The following is a 20758-nucleotide window of genomic DNA, read 5'->3' as shown; positions in this document are numbered from 1 at the left end:
CGGAATAATTCAGCCAAGTCTAGTAGTGGAAGAGAAACGTAAAATAAACTTTCCACACGATACCGTAATGTTTACATGTCCAGCCGCAGGTTTGTTGCAGAAATTTTTAAGTTGTGGGAGTAAAGACCCCTTATGTTAAAATTAGTTTTGTGAATATTAGTTCATAATGTCTATTAGATTCAAATGGTGTCTTGAGAATGTTTTTTTTCTTCTTTTTCTTTTTAAGTATTAATACTATAAGTATTGCTGAGTGAAATACAAAACATGCCTCAATAAACACAAAACTTAATACAATTACAACAAATCCTGATAACAGCAAAACACAACAACTTTTTAAGTAAATACATAACATAAATAAAGATAAAGAACAGAAAAATCTTACACAAGGGGGTTAATCATCAAAATTAGGCCAACACTGCTAAATGATTACACAGCTTGCGGTATTTTTTGTTATGCGTAAGTTTTAAGGATTTTGAAGACGATCACCAGTTCCTTCTGGAAATGTGCAAGAAAGGGGATTAAAAAAAAAAAAACCTGCATTTTATGTATAAAATAATTGGCCAAAACCACAATGTTATTAACCAAAAATTCAACATCACAGTTTAAAGATTGCCTTCGAAGAGAATGTCGAAGAGAATTTGAAGAGAAGTTTTTCTCACATATTCCCAGTCCATTGAGTGGAATCTCACCATAATGATGCATATAGAGTTTTTTATTTAACTTGTTAACAAGCATAATCTATGTGTATAAAGTGCATTAATTGTACCTGTATTGTTTATTTCTACACATTTTTGTCTTTTTGGCAGGGGTGTGATAGCAAAAGTGGAAGAATGCAGTCATCCCATTGTAATGAAGGGCTTGTGTGCAGAATGTGGACAGGACTTAACTCAGTGAGTCTACATCTTGTTTTTGCACTGTTAATCTCCAGTACAGAATTGTTTCTCTCGTCTTACCTTAAAAAAGTGAAATGACGTCTGTCAGGTGACCTTCAGAAGAAGCTATTATTGTCTTTTCCTGTTTTTATCTAGTCTCGGCTCTCAGAGATATTTCTGGTAGTGTGCTTAAGTAACTAGATGGTCCTGAAGATGCACTTCCTTTTTTTTTTTTTTGCCTTCCAGACTACAGAGCAAGAACGGAAAGCAGCAGGTGCCCTTCTCTACAGCGACCGTCTCCATGGTGCACAGTGTTCCCGAGCTGATGGTCAGCTCAGAGGTGAGTGAGTTTGCCACTTGTGAGGATGGAGATTCTGAAAGGTGTGTATTAGAGTGCAGATAGATGGTAGATTGTAGACGTATTTTTTCCATTCTTTTTTTTCATAGGGATTTTTAAAAAGTCTTCATTATGAACCAAATCAAGCAGCTGTGAGGTGAATTACATTACAAACTTTTATTTGAAGTAAAAACGTATATGAAAATCGGAAAGAGACAAAGGTACAACACTGTGTACTTAAACGAATAGTTCAATTTAAATGGAAAATTCTGTCATCGTTTGCTCAACCTCAAGTTGTTTCAAACCTGTATGAATTTCTTTCTTCTGCTGAATACAAAAGAAGATATTTTGAAGAATGTCGGTAACAAAACAGTTAATGGACCCCATTGATTTTTTTCCTACTATGGAAGTCAATGGGGTCCATCAACTGTCTGGTTACCGACATTCTTCAAAATATCTTCCAAAAATAATTGTGTCATTTTTAATGGGTCACAGACACCCATCTATTCTAATTTAATTTGACATTCTAATCCTAACGGTTAATGATCGACTGATGAGCTTCGGTTGTCAGTCAGAAAAATTATCTAAATGAACAAATTCAACATTACAATTCTCCACCAGATTTACTATGCTGCACACAAGGTCACGCTAACTCAAAAACTTGTGTAGTGCTACACAAGCTGAGACCTTATGTGAGATTTGATCATAGAGACTGCTCACGCCCATATTGATAAATGCTACGTTTTGTGTGGAAACGACCGTACGCCCAATATCCTCCCAATCGTTTTGTAAATGAGGGCCAATATACTTTACGTTTATTGCAAAATTAGCATATTCATACCAATATTTAAGTACTTTGAGAACGTAGGGAGGTCGACTCGATTGAATCATTCATGTGAATGGGCTGTCCCTGCAGAGCACTTTTGGTGCAATTTGATTGTTGTGATTCTGTTCGGTGGAATTTTCTGTACAGCATCATACAGCATTTTTCACCAGAAATTCTTTTGTTAAAGGGATACTCCACTTTTTTTGGAAATAGGCTCATTTTACAACTCCCCCAGAGTTAAACAGTTGAGTTTTACCGTTTTCGAATCCATTCAGCCGATCTCCGGGTCTGGCGGTACCACTTTTAGCATAGCTTAGCATAGATCATTGAATCGGACAAGACCATTAGCATCTCTCTCAAAAAAATGACCAAAGAGTTTCGATATTTTTCCTATTTAAAACTTGACTCTTCTGTAGTTACATCGTGTACTAAGACCGACGGAAAATGAAAAGTTGTGATTTTCTAGGCTGATATGGCTAGGAACTATACTCTCATTCCTGCGTAATAATCAATAAACTTTGCTGCCGTACCATGAGTCCAGCAGGTGTAGTGATATGATGCAGCGCCTGAAAATAGGTCTAATAGGTTAGACAAACTTAGTCCCGGTCACGTTGGAAGTTACCGAGCTGGGGACTATTTTCAGACGCTGCGTCATATCATTACGCCTTGTCTGAAGTTTAAAATCATTGGTTACCCGTAAGCCAATCACATAACGTTTGGTTATGACATGTGTGCATCCACGGTACAATCAGCGTCTACGTCACGGCTCTCAGCCCGCCCTCTGTTCGTTGATTGGCCGGCTGTTTTGAGGCCGGAGGAAAACGGGGAGATAGGTCGCTATCTCAGACTGAGTACAGAAGCGAACTGAAATTGAGCGGAAGTACGAAGTCTGACGTAGTCAGGCTAGAGCTGCATGATTAATCGTTAAAAGATTGCCATCTCGATTCAAACACCCACACGATCATATTCCTAAACGGTTCGGCTGTGTCTGTTAAACCTTTGACGAGTACGATCACTGCAAACATTCAAATCCGTTGAGACTCCCACTGAGTGTCCACACAGAATTATTTCTGTATTACAATAATTCAAATTATTACAGAAACACTAGGATAAAAGTTTATAGACAACTTTATAGACAACGAAACACTGATGTCTACGGTAGCGATCAAGAGTAAATCACCTTTTGAAAGTAACTTGACGCATCAAATAAAAAAATTATCAATTACATCATTACACCAGTAGGTGGCGTCAAAGGACTTAATTTTATTTGTCATTGAATTATTAAGAGATTTGTTCAAAAATGCTAATTAAACAGGTGAAGTCTTTACGAGTGAATTATTGAGTCAAAATTCATTGAAACCGATTTTTTAAAAGTAATTTAAATTAATAATTAATAATTAAAAAATTTTTTTGTTGTCTATTCCGAATCGTGGGAGAATAGTGATCTCTATTTTAAACAAAAATAATTCTCAATTTATCCAGAAATGTGCAGCTCTACTTTTAAGGATGAAAAGTGAAAGCATTATGATCCAACAAACTTTTTTCTCAAGTTCATGTTTGAGTGTTGCTGTATTTTAGGCAATGACGTGTGCATCTAAATACAGAAAGCTGGGTGTTGTAGTAATGGCTTGTGAGGTCAAATCCATTTCAATGGGGCATAAAACGGTTTGTGAACAGAACCTTTACTTCGCACCATCAGTGTCCGGTGTACATACTCTGTGTCTTTTTGTCCTTGTGTCTCTGTGAGCAGCAAGCAGAGCAGCTTGGCCGAGAGGACCAGCAAAGACTTCACAGGAACAGGAAGTTAGTGCTGATGGTGGATCTGGACCAAACGCTGATCCACACTACTGAACAGCACTGCCAGCGTATGTCCAACAAGGTAACAGTAAAAGATCACATTAAACTAGCATTCAGTTAGTTTGGAGAAAAAAAAAAGTTGTGAAATATATTTTAAAATGTAATTTATTCCTGTGATGGCAAAGCTGAATTTTCAGCATCATTACTCCAGTCTTCAGTGTCATGTGATCCTTCAGAAATCATTCTAATATGCTGATTTGGTGCTCAAGAAACATTTCTTATTATGTGCTGCTTCATGTTTTTGTGGAAACCATGCTTTTAATGTTTCATTCAACCATGAATACTTTTAGAATTCAGCAAAAAATAACTATTTGTTTGAACTATAAATATTTTATAATATTATAAATATAATTACTGCCCCTTTTGATCAATTGAAATAAATCTTGCTGATTGTAAACTTTTAAAAACTTTGTTAAACTTTGTAAAATCATTAATGATAATACTCAGTATTTTATTTTTCATGGATCATGTACCATTTTAGCTGGTTTTAGTGATTTATTCTGAGTGTCACTGATTGTCTTTTGGTTCATCCATTGATTTATTTTGTGCTCTTATGCCATTTTTAAGGCTTTAGTTTAATCCGTCATTGATGTGCTACTGTATGTTATGATGACATCAACAGATTTATCCACTGTACCTTCGTTTTGTTTGAGTTTAACACGAACAACAGCAATGAAAGAAAATATAGACAGCCGTATGGTTTTCTTTAGACTTTTTAGTGATCTAATTTGCATGTTTCTGTGAACTCAAGCGATTGTGCTTGTAACTAGAAGCGTTGCTGCGAAGAACTTAAATGCATCCGAGCATTGATTGATTTCTTTTAAATGACTGCATCATGCTCCTTTTCTTTGCTATCTTCCATTGTCGATTCATTCTTCTCGTAGGAGTAATACTTTCATTCTGCCGGCGTGCATTCACTCAGTAGATCAGCTCAAACAAAAATCTGTTTCAGATCTTTATACCCAACAATTACTAGACCATTAACTGAGCTATCAAATGCTCAAATGTTTTCCTCAAAGAACGCATTATGTCTGCTTTCAGAAAAATTGTCAGTGTGCTGCTTTTAAAGCGTCCAGAACATTTCTTTTGAAATGAATGCTCCTAAAAGCCCCTGCTACAGCTGGACAGGATTGAAATGCAGCAGAATATTCATACAATCTTGCTTTTCACTCTAAAGCAGATGCAATACTGTTCTTTCATCAGAGAATCCTGAAAAAAAAGCATGGTTTCCATAAAAATATTAAGCAGCATAACTGTTTTCAACACTGATAATTATAAGAAATATTTCTTGAGCAGCAAATCAGCCTATTAGAATGATTTCTGGAGGATCATGTGACACTGAAGACTGCTTAAAATTCACCTTTTCCATCACAGGAATAAATTATATTTTTAAATGTTAAAATAGAAAACAGTCATTTTAAATTGAATTATTATTTCATAGTATTTCTGTTATTACTGTATTTTTGACCAAATAAATGCAGCTTTGGTTAGCAAAAGAGACTTCTTTCAGAAGCATAAAATAAAAAAATCCTACAGACCCCAAACTTTTGAACGGTTGTATATATTGTATAATTTTTCTAATGGTGTTGATCTTTTCCTTTCTCTAACTGCTTTGCATTGTTTTGTTTTTCCAGGGAATCTTTCATTTCCAGCTAGGACGAGGGGAGCCTATGCTTCATACACGACTGCGGCCTCACTGCAAAGACTTTCTAGAAAAGATCGCCAAACTCTATGAGCTGCACGTCTTCACCTTTGGCAGCCGTTTATACGCTCACACCATTGCAGGTACATTACTGTGATGTGACGGACGCTGTACGGTTCAGTGCAAAGAAACCCCTAACCCTAAGTATTAAACTTAGATGTGGAACTTGTCCAGCTCAATTTGTGCTACAAACATGATGCTTCAATTCATGCGGCTTGTTAACAAGCGATCTATCTATGCGATCAGACTTTTGGATTTTGAATGGTAAACATGCAAAACAGTTTTATAACTCACAGTGTTTGTGTGAGACATTGAATTGTCTATGAGAGCAGGATTGAATTCACTATGACACCAGGTGGCAGCATTTGTTCATATTCTCAGTATTTTGAGTTTGAGGATAAGTAAATTGTTTGCTGTGTTTGGATATTTAGTGCAACAAACACGGAAAAAGTGTCATCAGCAAGCATTCAGTGTCCCGTTAACTGCGTTGGATAAAAGCATCTGCTTAATGACCAATAAACAAAATCTGTTTACTGATGTTCCATTGTATAGGCATCTATAATATAACCTATACGCTATAATGGCAATCGTTATGTGTGACGCATTCATTCTTTTATCTAGTTCAGAGATTTTATTATGGGACGTGTAGTTGGTGTGCTTGGAGAGTGTACAGTCTGGTTTTAGTTCAGGTCGAATTTTACAGGTTTTATTTGGCACAGGAGATCCCCTGAGGTTTCTCTTCAGGTGTATGTACCACCTTTTGAACGAGACCTAAAGAGGTCTCAAGTTTTGGGCATCTTGGCATCAGTACTTCCCATAAACCCAGATTCTGTAGTCTGGTTGTGGACACAACATCAGTAGATAAAACAGAATAAAGGAAATGGCTCAAATTTTCTGATTTAAAGTCTTGATTTACGTAGGAAGCACACACAGAAGATTGAAAGCTTATCAGCACTGCGCCTTTGAAAACATAAAAGCATTGATTCGTTTTATTTTTCCTGTTTTTCCTTTTATTACAGCTGTAAATAGTCTCAATGCGGTCTGAGCGAAATCACCGTGTTTATAGCTCTGCTTCCAGCTCTAATTTACACTTTATTCTTTCCTCTCTCTTTCTCTCACTCATACCACGTTTTCTCTTTTAAAAAAAGGTTTTTTAGACCCTGAAAAGAAACTCTTCTCTCATCGGATCATGTCTAGAGATGAATGCATCGACCCCTACTCTAAGACCGGCAACCTCAGGTGAGACATGTTTCACTCATTTCAGTCTTACACTTCTGGAGTAGTTTAGCTTCCATTGTCTTTCTTGATATGAAGCATCATATTCAACTCATTTACACTACCGTTCAAAAGTTTGTCTTTGAAAGAAATTCACTTTTGGTTACACATTATTTGAAGGTGATTTAGTTACGTTGTACTTAAATAAGTACGGAGTAATATTAACTAACTACATGTACTCACTATTGAGGTACGGTTAGGGTTTGGTTTAGGGTTAGTTACTTGTAATTATGCATAATTTACTATACTAAGAACATGTAGTCAACATGTAACTACATCACCTTAAAATAAAGTGTTACCAAACTTATTCAGCAAGGAGGCATTAAATTGTTCAACAATGACAGTAAAGACATTTATATGTTACAAAAGATCAATAAATGTTTCTTGAGCAGCAAATCAGCATGTTAGAATGATTTCTGAAGGGTCATGTGACACTGAAGACTGGAGTAATGATGCTGTAAATTCAGCTTTGTCATCACAGGAATAAATTACATTTTAAAGCATATTCAAATAGAAAACAGTTTATAAATGAAATACTATTTCACAGTATTACTGTTTTCACTATCAAATAAATGCAGCCTTTGAGCATAAGAGACTTTCAAAAGCATTAAAATATCGGAAACACATTATTTTAGTGTTCTTGTTACATATGTTACATGTAGTTACTATATCAATAACTATACATTTTGCATAACTACATTCAACTAACACTAAACCAAACTATAATCCTAACCCGAACCCTATAGTAATCACATGTAATTAAGTAATACTACTCAGTACTTAAATGTATAATTCCACTGTAACAAGGACACCTTAAAATAAAGTGTAACAAATATCTTACAGACCCCAAACCCCAAACAGTAATGTTTTTAGGACGGGATTTGATTTTAGTGTTTGATTTGGGCTGTGATGTTATTAGTGGTGTTTGCTCAAGGTAAGGGAAGTTCGTTCTTTCTTTCTTTCTTTATTTCTTTCTTTCTTTCTTAAATTATAAAAGCCAAGCATCCAAAGAGGTTTTCTTGTTAAATATAAAGCTTAGTCAACCTCATGTGAAAATGCTGCCAGTTATTTTCTTGACTCCAGCAGTGTGAACAAAGCTTCTCTGCACGAATGCACGTTCACAGAAGAGAACAGCTGACTCAACTTAAGACTGCTTTCAAGCGCCGATATAAGGTGCAGTCTTGCAGACCCCTGCTTTTCACCCACATTATATTCATTCGGCACTGCGTGATAGACCAAGAATATGGAGAACATTGAACACGTTTAGGACTACCTCAATGTAGTCATTTATGCAACATGATCTTCTTTATGTCGATTTCAGAGGAATTATATATTTTTTGAACCTGGCATTTTTAGCTGTATTTTTTCCCTTCTTTCTGAAAATATATCCCATCTCTCATGTACATCCTTCATGTTATTTTTTTTTGAGGTGAAACACTCCGTAAACCTTGTAAGCTGAATGTTGAACATTTTAATCATTGAATGTATACATATACTAATATTTATAATATTATATCATAGTATTAAAGCATGAATTATCCTGCTTTGATGACAAAAACATCTGAAGGCTTCCAGGCACAGTCTGTTTTTTCTTGTTTTATGCATTAACTACACTGAAGGAAATCCAGTTCACTTTCCTCATGACAGACTCTTAATATGTGTGGGTTTCATACGGAGCTCTTATACTGACCTTGAAGGAAGAACAGTCTTACAGAGCTGCCAGTGTCATACAAAAACTTCAACTGCACACAGATTACTTTCTTTAGGTCGATAAACCTACAGAAGCCGAGTCTCTGCAGCCCAATGCTTCTATTAGTGTGAATGGCGTTGTTTGCCATTTCAAAACTCAAGCTGTTAGAAAGATGTTCAGGGGCTGTTTAGATGTACCAGACATTTACAGATAAATCTATACTCATTACGGTGCATACCCAGTGGCCACAAATGTGTTTGGATGCTCAAGACAGAGTCCTGCACGGGTCCGATTTTGTAAACCCGCACCCGCCCGTACCCGCATCCGACCCGTTTTCCGACAGCAGCACTAATTAAAATCCGCACCGACCCGACCCGCTTCAAATAGAACCGACACCCGACCCGCACCCGAAATAAAATAAGTTTAGCCAATCACATTATAGACACAATTACAAAAATGTTTATTGCCAGGTCATACAGAAGTTATTACACGACAATTAACACAAGGACAACTTCAGCCGAAGCTGTAAAAAGGCCGGTACATGAAAAACATGTTTTTTCTAAAACTAACGTTACCACAAAACTGAGTAGCTTTATCACATTTTACCAATGAACAGACGCGGCTACAACACTATATCTGCCACGCAATTTCGTCTAGCCTACATCAAACACGCCCTGCACACCACACATACTTAACAGTGTTAAATTTGAAAAATACTGTTCGATAGAACTGCTTGGTTTGTTACCACAGTTATCTGCGTGCTTCCTCGGCGATGAAGTTCCACATTTGCGGCTATCCAACAAGAAAATGCATGCAGCAAATAAGCCTTTCACAATATTTTCTTCAGATAACTCCAAATTTCTCCCACACACTGGACTAGATTTTTGATGATGTATTGTCGACAACTTTACAATCTCCACTAGCTATTCTTTTCTTCAACTCCTCAGCATCCATCTCGACGACTGCAAGCAGATCGCGTGCGCGGTTATGTCATGATGAATTTTTAAAAGTGAAAGTAGCCTATAGGTAACGTTATAGATTCCTGGGAGGGCGTCGCGCGTGGGCACAAATAAACTGATGTGGCTTTTAAATTATTTTATCAACTTAAAATACAGGCATATTTTTGTAGATGTGTTCCTAAAAATATGCATATATTTTTAGGTTTGCATGTGATTGTTTTAAACCCGTGTTTAGACCCGTGTTTCCCCCGTGTCCGACCCGACCCGCACCCGTATCCGACACAGTTGGATATTTTTCACCCGTTTGAGCAAAATTTGCGGGTACCCGAACCCGTGCAGGACTCTAGCTCAAGATACTTCAAGATGTCCATACCATACCATACCATCTTCTTCCGCTTATCTGGGGCCGGGTCACGGGGGCAGCAGTCTAAGCAGAGATGCCCAGACTTCCCTCTCCCTTGACACTTCCTCTAGCTCTTCCGGGGGGACACCGAGGCGTTCCCAGGCCAGCCGGGAGACATAGTCCCTCCAGCGTGTCCTAGGTCTTCCCTGGGGTCTCCTCCCAGTGGGACGCACCCGGAACACCTTCCCGGGAAGGCGTCCAGGAGGCATCCGGAACAGATGCCCGAGCCACCTCAGCTGGCCCCTCTCGATGTGGAGGAGCAGCGGCTCTACTCTGAGCTCCTCCCGAGTGACCGAGCGTCCCTATCTCTAAGGGATCGCCCAGCCACCCTACAGAGAAAGCTCATTTCGGCCGCCTGTATCCGGGATCTTGTCCTTTCGGTCATGACCCACAGCTCATGACCATAGGTGAGAGTAGGAACGTAGATTGACCGGTAAATCGAGAGCTTCGCCTTACGGCTCAGCTCTTTCTTCACCACGACAGACCGGTACATCGACCGCATTACTGCAGAAGCAGCACCGATCCATCTGTCAATCTCCCGTTCCATCCTTCCCTCACTCGTGAATAAAACCCCAAGATATTTAAACTCCTCCACTTGAGGCAGGAACTCTCCACCAACCTGAAGTGGGCAAGCCACCCTTTTCCGACTGAGGACCATGGCCTCGGATTTGGAGGTGCTGATTCTCATCCCAGCTGCTTCACACTCGGCTGCAAACCGTCCCAGTGCATGCTGAAGGTCCTGGTCTGATGGGGCCAGCATGACAACATCATCCTGCAAAGAGCAGAGATGAGATCACGTGGTCCCCAAACCTGACACCCTCCGGCCCCTGGCTGCGCCTAGAAATTCTGTCCATAAAAATTATGAACAGAACCGGCGACAAAGGGCAGCCCTGCCGGAGTCCAACATGCACCGGGAAGAAGTCTGACTTACTGCCGGCAATGCGAACCAAGCTCCTGCTTCGGATCTCATCCACCCCCGGTGCCTTGCCACCGAGGAGTTTCTTGACTACCTCGGTGACTTCAGCCCGGGTGATGGACGAGTCCACCTCTGAGCCCTCAGCCTCTGCTTCCTCAATGGAAGACGTGACGGCGGGATTGAGGAGTATTCCTTCCACCGTCCAACGACATCCCCAGTTGAGGTCAACAGCTTCCCACCTCCACTGTAGACAGCGTTGGTAGGGCACTGTCCAGCTTCCTCCCCCGCCATCGGCTCCAACTTACCACCAGGTGGTGATCAGTTGACAGCTCCGCCCCTCTCTTCACCCGAGTGTCCAAGACATACGGCCGGAGGTCAGATGAAACGACCACAAAGTCGATCATCGACCTACGGCCTAGGGTGTCCTGGTGCCACGTGCACTGATGGACACCCTTATGCTTGAACATGGTGTTCGTTATGGACAAACTGTAACTAGCACATAAGTCCAATAACTGAACACCGCTCGGGTTCAGTTAGAACGGTTAGAACAGTTAGAAGTTAGAACGACCCTCTCGTTCACCGGGGTAAACTCCAACACATGGCGGCTAAGCTGGGGGCCTATAAGCAAACCCACACCAGCCCGCCGCCTCTCACCATGGGCAACTCCAGAGTGGTGAAGAGTCCAGCCTCTCTCAAGGAGTGTGGTTCCAGAGCCAAAGCTGTGCGTAGAGGTGATCCCGTCTATCTCTAGTCGGAACCTCTCAACCTCACGCACAATCTCAGGCTCCTTCCCCACCAGCGAGGTGACGTTCCACGTCCCTAGAGCTAGTTTTCGTGTCCAGGGATCGGGTTGTCGAGGCCCCCGCCTTCGACTGCCACCCGATCCTCTAAGCACCGGCCCCTTACGGTCCCTCCTGTAGGTGGTGAGCCCACGGGAAGGCGGATGAGCCAGGGGCTGTTTAGATGTACCAGACATTTACAGATAAATCTATACTCATTACGGTGCATACCCAGTGGCCCCAAATGTGTTTGGATGCTCAAGATACTTCAAGATGTCTGAATAACAAATTATCAAGGTATTTATTTGAAGGGGAGACTGCACAAAAATAATTTTCCAGTGCATTGGGACAGTTTGTGTTTGTCAAACGTTATTTAACATTAGTGACCCTGGATCACAAAAACAGTCACAAGTCACATGGGTATATTTGTGGCAATAGCCAACAAAACATTGTATGGGTCAAAATTATCGATTTTTCTTTTATGCCAAAAATCATTAGGATATTAAGTAAAGATCATGTTCCATGAAGATATTTTGTACATTTCCTACCATAAATATATAAAACATTTTTTTTGTGAGTGAATGCGACTTTAAAGGCGATTTTCTCAATGTTTCGATTGATTCAATGTTTGCCTCAGATTCCAGATTTTCAAATAGTTGTATCTCGGCCAAATATTGTCCTATCCTAACAACCATACATCAATGCATTCAGCTTCCAGATGATATATAAATCTCGATTTAAAATAAATTGACCCATGTGACTGGTTTTGTGGTCCAGGGTCACATTGGTTAATGTCATTCTCTACACCTGTGGTTCTGTGTAAACTTGAGAAGAACTGAATTCATATATCCACTAGAAATCACCTTGAGAGCAGTTAATTATCCAAACAGTTTTTGGACACCCTATTTTTGGTATTATGTTAATGTTATAAAATGCTCATTGACATTTTGGTCTTGGCAGGCTGGCACTGTCTGGGTTCTGTTCATTTAGTCATAACCGACCACCAGCTGCTAAATATGAGCATATACAAATGTCAGTATAAAAACTGGTGTGCCTTTTGTAGAAATTTGTTCCCCTGTGGAGACTCCATGGTGTGCATCATAGACGATAGAGAGGATGTGTGGAAGTTCGCCCCCAACCTCATCACAGTGAAGAAATATATCTACTTCCAGGGAACCGGTGACATCAACGCCCCACCGGGCTCACGAGAGGCCCAGATGGCCAAAAAAGGTAATGTTCATTTTCCCAGTGACTCTATTTAACGTTATAGCTCGGCGAACTGCAAATTAGCCTAAGCGACCTGCCCTAATGTCTTGTCTATATAGGCTACCTTCTAAGACCGTATCCTAACCTAAAGTGACTTGTGACAAGAGCATCTCAAAGAGCAACTCTGCACGGCACACAAGTAGTGCTGCTCATATGAAATGCACAAGAGACTCGACATGCAATTGATTCCAGTAGAGTTTGATGTTGATTAGCATTCTATTAAAGGATTAGTTCACCCAAAAAAGAAAATTCTGTTATTAATTACTCACCCTCATTTCGTTTCAAACCCGTAAGTCTGTCGTTCATCATCGGAACACAAATGATCTTTTTGATGGAATCTGAAAGCTTTCTGTCCCTTTTGATTTCATCGAAAATATTTTTTCTTCTGGTTCTATTGTATCTATGCTTATAAATTTATAGTAATTTGTAGTAAAACAAATTTATAGTAAAATTTTTAGAGTAATTTGTTTATTATTTTCTATGCAGATTCACTTCCATAAAAAATCACGCCAATCAATCCAGTATAAATAAATATATATATATACTTATATATATATATATATATATATATATATATATATATTTTTTTTTTTTTTTTTATTTTTTTTTTTTTTAACAAAACTATTCAAGTCATCTGGTGAATTTTTTTTTTTTTTCATATTGGACAATATATCTCAGGAAAAAAAAGTTTTTCCAACATGGTGCAGCCCTAGAGCGAATGTTTGAAAGAACTAATTGTTATATTAATAATAACCAAGCATTACTTCTGTTACCATGCTGTAGGTAGCCAGGCTGGGCGACCTGCAGAGAACTTGGAATCATCAGGACAGGAGGAACAGAGAAACGGCCTCAGGAAATCCAGCAAAGACAGAAAAACTGGGCATGAGGAGTTGTCCTCTACCACCACCACTCAGGGAGCTTCAGCCAATGAGAGGACTCACCCCACAGGGGAGAGTGAGAGCAGAGATGACAAGTGTAATTTGAAAACTGAGGGGGAGGGCAGCTCAGGTGTGACATCTACCTCAGTTGAGACTGACATCCCAAACGCTGCCCCTGACGCCACTGCCAATGATCTGGATTTTGACCTTTCGAGCGACAGCGAAAGCGAGGGTAAAATGGGATTATCTGACAGTGATGGCGAAGGACAGCCAGTGGATGCTGGTAAAACCAAACAAACAAAAACAGAGGAGTGTAAAAGCAAAGAGGATGATGGGGTCAAACCGAGGACAGAGGGGGATGATGTCCCAGAAACAGATCCCGAGGGTCTCAGTGATTTAGGCAACGGCTGTTCCGACAAGAAGGAAGTTGAAACAGAGTCTCAAAACAGTGAGCAGTCAGGTGTCACTATGGGTGAGGAGTCTTTAGATCATAGTATGGAGGATGAGGATGATGAGGAAGATGAAGACATTGACCAGGACGACCACCTCATTTACTTGGAGGAGGTTTTGGTTCGAATTCACAGTGAGTATTACTCACGCTATGAGGCCTTCCTTAGGAAAGAAAGTTCAGAGCCTCCAGACATTAGAAAAATCGTTCCGGAACTGAAAGGCCGCTCGCTGGAGGGCACTACGATCATTTTCAGCGGCCTGTATCCCACCAACTACCCAATGGAGCGCACGAGAGAGTGGTATCACGCCAAGGCACTGGGTGCCAAGCTTGGCAAGACGTTGGTGCTCAATGCCAAAGACCCTAACCGCACCACCCACCTTATTGCTGCACGTGCAGGTGAGTCACTGTTAGATTCGTTTGTTGGTAGACTATCTGAAGTCTCATCAATGCTATCAGTCACAATGAGTGGAAGCTGAAGGTATAAGAAAATATTAACAGTCACGCATGCTTAAAACAGAGATAAAGAAGGGATATTTTCAAAAGTGACTAGTCAGCAGTGCTGGGTAGTAACTGATTACATGTAATCTGGATTACATAATCAGATTCTAAATATTAAGTACTTATAATTACAGTACGTTGATTTTCTGATCATATTTTTTTTCCAGGCACATTTTGCCAATTCCAAACCACATTAATCTTAATAACTACTATTAATTTTGTATTTAATCATTAATAATTATAAGTGATATATACTTGTTCATGTAGGCTGGACATGAAAAACGCCTTATATTCGGGTGTGCAGAATTATTTGGCACGTTTTCTTTTACAGATAAAATAAGCCAAAAAAGAGATTTAACTAACACTGAAAAGTTTCAAAAATTGTGAAATGCCCATGAGAAGGATGCAATACTAGAAATTGACCATTAAGGCATGACCATTGGACAGTGAAATGCTCATTAGATTACGTTTTAAAATACTTCTGTACTACTACTTCTAAATCAGACTTCTGTTACTTTTTTATTGATTACATGCTATTCTCACAGTGGCAGTAAATTATTCATAATTTATTGATTCTCCATACTACTATTTATTTATTTGTTATCTTTTCCATTTTCCTTTCTAAACAAGCCTACTACTTGTATTGGTTCAGATTCAGAAGGTCTTCCAGGTTTGTGGAATTTCATACACAGACCAGCCACTAGTCATGAGCCTATCGCTGAAAACTGAGATCCACAGAAATCTTTTCACTTTTAAGAAGTGTTTTCTCAACACTGCATATCTAATCAGCGCTTAACGAGCACATTCATTATTATTTAAATTATTACTCAGAGAGTCATTTAGCCATGTTTACAGTCTTAGGAAGACTTTTGTCTTTCAAACACATTAAAATGTACAAATTCACATCATTTCATATTTGCATGCAATGCAGGCATTCACCAACTTTTTTGTCAGCTGAACCTCTTTGACCTAATATATTTACACGAAGTACCCACTGAGATTTTAAGTTAACAAGTTAGGTCATTAATAAAATTAATAAAAGAATAAAATAAAGTTCACGGTCCACTGATGTTGGTTAATGGTCACATGACATGCAGGTAAACATAAAATATTTATGTTCTTTATTTTTTTATTTTTTTATTTTTTATGCTTTGATTGCTTTCTTGCAGTTACATCATGAACCCCTTTGTGGGAAACCCTAATGTGATGTAATATTTAATGGCACTTTATGTAGTAGATAACAAAGAATGTAATATATTTTCTTTATCTTTGTATTTTATATCATTATGGTAGAAAATTATCCTATTCAAATCAATGTGATAAATGAGTTTGGTCAAAAGTCATCTAAAACTATACAGAAAGTAGTCAAATTATATTACCTTAAATATGTAATGGAATGGATTATGTTACTAATACCATTTTTTGTCATGTAATTTGGTATCAGTAACTGACTACAATTAGTAAGTAGTCTACCTAGCACTGCTAGTCAGTGGGTTATATGAACAACTAGTTGGCCTTAGGTAAGTCCTGAAGGGCTTCATGATTAATCCAAATAAAACCAAAATTGGGGTTATGGTCTATTGCGATTATCAAATCTCAAAGGCTGTGTTAATTAAATAAATATAAAGATATGTGCTGCGTGTTTCAGAGCAAAGCGTGATTCTGTTCATTTTCACGCGTGCCGCTCATGATCCAGTGTTGATCTCAGCCGCTCAGTTCACAATAAATGTTGCTCCACACGAGCCTCAACTCTGCATCTGAGTTTTGGTCGCTATAACATGCATTTTAACGTGCAGTTCGGGCCGTCGAGCATGCGCCGACCATCTTCCCATACTTGTAATGAGAAGCACTTAAGGTTTTCTGCCAAAATCAAAGATTTAATGTTTGAAAATTAACAGCCGTAAATTTCAGTATGGTAATTTTACAGTTTGTACTGTAAAATTATTAGAATTATTATTATATTATAGTTAGTATAGGCCTATGCATATTATATATATCATCATACAATGTTTGGCCAACTTGTGCAGCCCTTCAAACAAACAGCACATTTTTAATTGTAATCTCAATTTTTATCAGAAGAATCACAATTAGATTACAATTATTAAGTCATGCAGCTCCAATGTCCTGTAATTAAGCTGTTCACTAGACACCGATCAGACACGTCTTACTGATAAGTAGACATTTAATTGCAGTTTTTCAAAAGGGTTTGATCACAGTCCTCAAAAAAAGATGTTTTTGACAGGTTTGTCTGCTTACTCATATCTGTGTTATATTTAAACGCACAGTGCTCTCTGTGAAGTTGTGCTTTATTTTGATCCTTTTGTTAATGTGATGAGCAGATCTCATAGAGGTGTTGATTGGTAATTTTTTCAGAGATATATCTGACTCGCTTGATTGGTGCATTGTGTCATAAGCAGTGGAGATGAACTTTGTCTCAACTCTGTGCTAATCAGAGAGGTCAGCACAAATGATTGGCATAGTGAAATGATTAGCGCTTTGTTTGTTTCTCTCTAATTGCTCATTATCTGTAAGAGAAAAAAAGTAGTCAGTTCTCACCTTTCTCACCTGAATCTGATGTTTATAGCACAGGATTTGAATGACAGTTCCTGTACAGTCCTTTATCAGTCCAGGTGTACCACAGCACCATTAGAGAGATCATAGCTGTTACTATGATGCCCTCTTTTGTCAAGTCATGACTGACTGCAGAGGCTCCTTTTCTTTTCCATACAAAACATTTCCAACAGTAGCACAATGGCTTTCTTTTATATGCACGCCACAATTTTAATTTTGTGTGTCCGTGAGGATGTTCGAATGAGACATTGACAATCATGTAGGGGTGTAACCTAACAATATATGGTGTCAAAATATATCGCAATACAAAAATGCAACTATGTATTGTGGATAGTTCACCCAAAATGAAAATTACTGTGAGAAAAAATTAAAGTTGGCAGAGTTTTAGTGTCAGTAGTACTACATTAAACTACTACATATAGCCTAATGTTGAATATAATGTGTATAATAATGCAATGGGGGAGTGTTTGTGGGTCCATATTAGAGATGCGCGGTTGGCGGTTACAGCCGCGGACTCCGCGGATAAACCGCGGATCGGGCGGATGACTTGACGAAATATAATATTTTAATTAAATTCGGGCGGGTGGCGGGCGGTTGAACCAATCAAATGAAAAATATATGTATACACCAATCAGCGGATGGCGGGCGGGTGCGGTTTTGAAAATTGGTCAAAACGTTGGTGCGGACGGATGATGAGTTTTGTGATGCGGTTGCGGATGAAATAATAGCCCATCCGCGCATCTCTAGTCCATATAATGCCAAATGTCTTATGTTACCAGTAAAAAGTGGTCTACATTATTTTTAATATATCTTTGTCAGTGACAGAGTGCAAGCATATTTGTCTAAAAATAATTCTGTATTTTTAGCTTCAGAATCATGAATATTTGTATTCTGGTGTCACTATTGTCCTGTGCATTGGGTTACCAGCACCAAGTCCAAGCTTATTCATTTCCACTAATAAACACCAAATTTAGCATTTTAATCAACAGTACATTTTTTGTTAACCTTCTACTATATGTCTTGGAGTATCGCAATAATATTGTATCGTGAGTTTACTATCGTGATATGTATCGAATCGTGACGAGGGTATTGTTACACCCCTACAATCATGACTATACAGTCCATCTAGTTTGTTTGCACTATGATATGGATCAATGACATGATGCACAGTTTTTATTCACTTCTATAAAGTTTAAATAAGTTTTTATATGTTTGGGCGACAAAAAAATCTAAATTCTTGAAAAGATAAAAAGTAGTTTGGAATAATCTTTAACAATTATTTGCTAAATAAATAAATAATTCTTTTGAATTATTATAATTAAATAAAAAAAAAGTCATGTCGTGCAACATTTTCTTACTTACTGAAAACTTTACTTTTTACTTGATAGTTAAATTAAACCACATGACATGTTGTCATTCATTTGATTAGAAGTTTTTATTGAAAATTAAAGTTAAAAAACTATATGAAACAAAGATGAAAAATTCCAAGGCTGTATGTATACATGTTTTAAACTAGATTTCGAAAGATTTTTGTTCTTTGTCTTATTTGTCATTAGCAACAAGAAAAATTGCTAATGACAAAAGATGTTTCAATCCACATATTTTATTGTGAATTAATTTTAAAGTATTGCATAAAAAACACTGGGTGGAAAGGTCAAGATGCACATAAAATATTATATTATTATTATTCGGATATTATTTTTTATTCGGTAAGAAAACGTACATAAACTACAACAGAAACACGTCTACTAAATAAATTCCTGGATGTGCAACAAAAATTGGTATAATTACGTTTCTCGTCATACTCGTTTTTCTCATGATTGCCTTCACAAACACGACAGTGTTTTTATTGCGTTTCATCTACATGCTCCGAGGTGCAAGTCATTTAAAAAGATTCACAACCTTTCCTGGTTGCAGCAAATGTTTATTATTTTTATTACTTACGCTTTGCGCCAGTATCCTAGGATCGGACTTCCTTCTTTGTCTTCGGTCTTGGGCTGCATCGAACAGCTTCTACCTTGTCCACTTGAGGTTTTAGCTCTCCATTTCCCAGGTGGTAACCAAGGTAGTTGATCTCTGACTTCGCCCACTCACATTTAGCCACGTTTAAAGACAGCCCAGCCTCTTGAATCTTGCTCAGGGTCTTTTTGAGGTGTAGAAGATGGTCCTCCCAGGTCACACTGTATATACCAACATCACTGTGAGTATTGCCATAATTTTTTCTTTTTTTTCTTCTTTTTTTCTTTTTTTTTTTTTGCGAACCCAATTTTTTTTGCCGGACAGCGGGCCTGTGAAGACCCGTTGTCTCACAGAAGTGAAGATTGTTTTCTTGGACACGTGGAATTGAAACGGTGCTTTATTATGCGATATTCTTCTTCGCAACTTTGGATGTACACATATCTATTGAATTATGCATCATGCAGATCAAGCAGTTTATGATGCTTTATTATTTTACCGTCATCCTCTTCTCTGGCTTCTAGATGACATAACCTGCTGTTTCACTTTAAACTGTAAATAACAGGACGGGAATTAGCCGAAGGTCAACATCAAGTCTGACACACAGTCTTGGAGCTTCATGAACTTTATTTATTCAAACTCAAATGAGTTTAATGTTCCTCTGTGCTCATCTTGACACTATCCACCCCCGAAAAAGCCCACACACACACACACTGAGACACACACTTGGACGATCAAGTGCAAATGTAATTACTGTTGAGTGCTGTCTAATTGGTCATCATTAAGCATTAAGCAAACATTTCCACACTCCAATGTCACCACACTGCCATATTAAACTGTTACATCCCCCCTCGCATTTGTCCGACAGCAGCCTCAGCTCTGCCAAACACAGCGACCGCAAGACAGTTTAAATGTTGAACAGCTAATGAGAGGAAAAGTGGAAGGAAATCCACAAAGCCATACGGGAGAAAAAAGAAGCGAAGAGCTGCCAAATTTTCTCTCCCTGTACTGTATTTTTTTTTTTACAGCTTTTTACAGATCTCAGCCTTTGATGCCAAATTATTTGTCTGGTGGCTGGATTGTGTAATTGCGTGGATGTCCTTCCCGCTTTCTAATCCCTCGCTTTTACAGACACAACTTCACACATGATCAATTCAGACAAGAGCTGCGAAACAGGACGTTCCATAATGAAAGTCAGTAGGTGGATGTGAGCAGATTTTATTCATGTCCTATTTGGACCAACATGATTAGTGGTGTTTGAAAATATGTATGCATAGATCTTGACAGCAGGCAGAGGTAGAATTGTGTAACTGTTCTTTACTCATCACATGCTCAAAACACTCTGATTGCATTTTCAATTTAATGCATTAAATTGCATCAAAATGCAAGGAGATTGAAAACAATAAAATCTATACAAATCTCCTGTAATATAATAATACTTTATGAACCCAATCACTTCATCAAGATGTTTTTGCTGCTGGGTTTAGATAATTCAATTCCATCATAAAAGCTATTGTAGAAA

General features: G+C 38.5%; 1 protein-coding gene across 1 annotated transcript in view; it reads left to right on the top strand.

The window, feature by feature from the left end:
• The window catches only part of ctdp1 (CTD (carboxy-terminal domain, RNA polymerase II, polypeptide A) phosphatase, subunit 1), a 96974-nt gene that overhangs the window by 967 nt on the left and 75249 nt on the right, over positions 1–20758 (top strand). Inside the window, exons 2-8 of the mRNA XM_079880052.1 lie at positions 807–890; positions 1119–1212; positions 3786–3914; positions 5527–5677; positions 6743–6833; positions 12680–12846; positions 13666–14607. Coding sequence (XP_079736178.1) covers positions 807–890; positions 1119–1212; positions 3786–3914; positions 5527–5677; positions 6743–6833; positions 12680–12846; positions 13666–14607 — 1658 coding nt within the window. The remainder of the gene's footprint in view (positions 1–806; positions 891–1118; positions 1213–3785; positions 3915–5526; positions 5678–6742; positions 6834–12679; positions 12847–13665; positions 14608–20758) is intronic.

Source organism: Squalius cephalus, assembly GCF_949319135.1.
Source record: "Squalius cephalus genome assembly, chromosome: 8".
Classification (NCBI taxonomy): domain Eukaryota; kingdom Metazoa; phylum Chordata; class Actinopteri; order Cypriniformes; family Leuciscidae; genus Squalius; species Squalius cephalus.
Note: the sequence above shows the minus strand (reverse complement) of the source record. Positions and strands in the feature narration are given on the sequence as shown.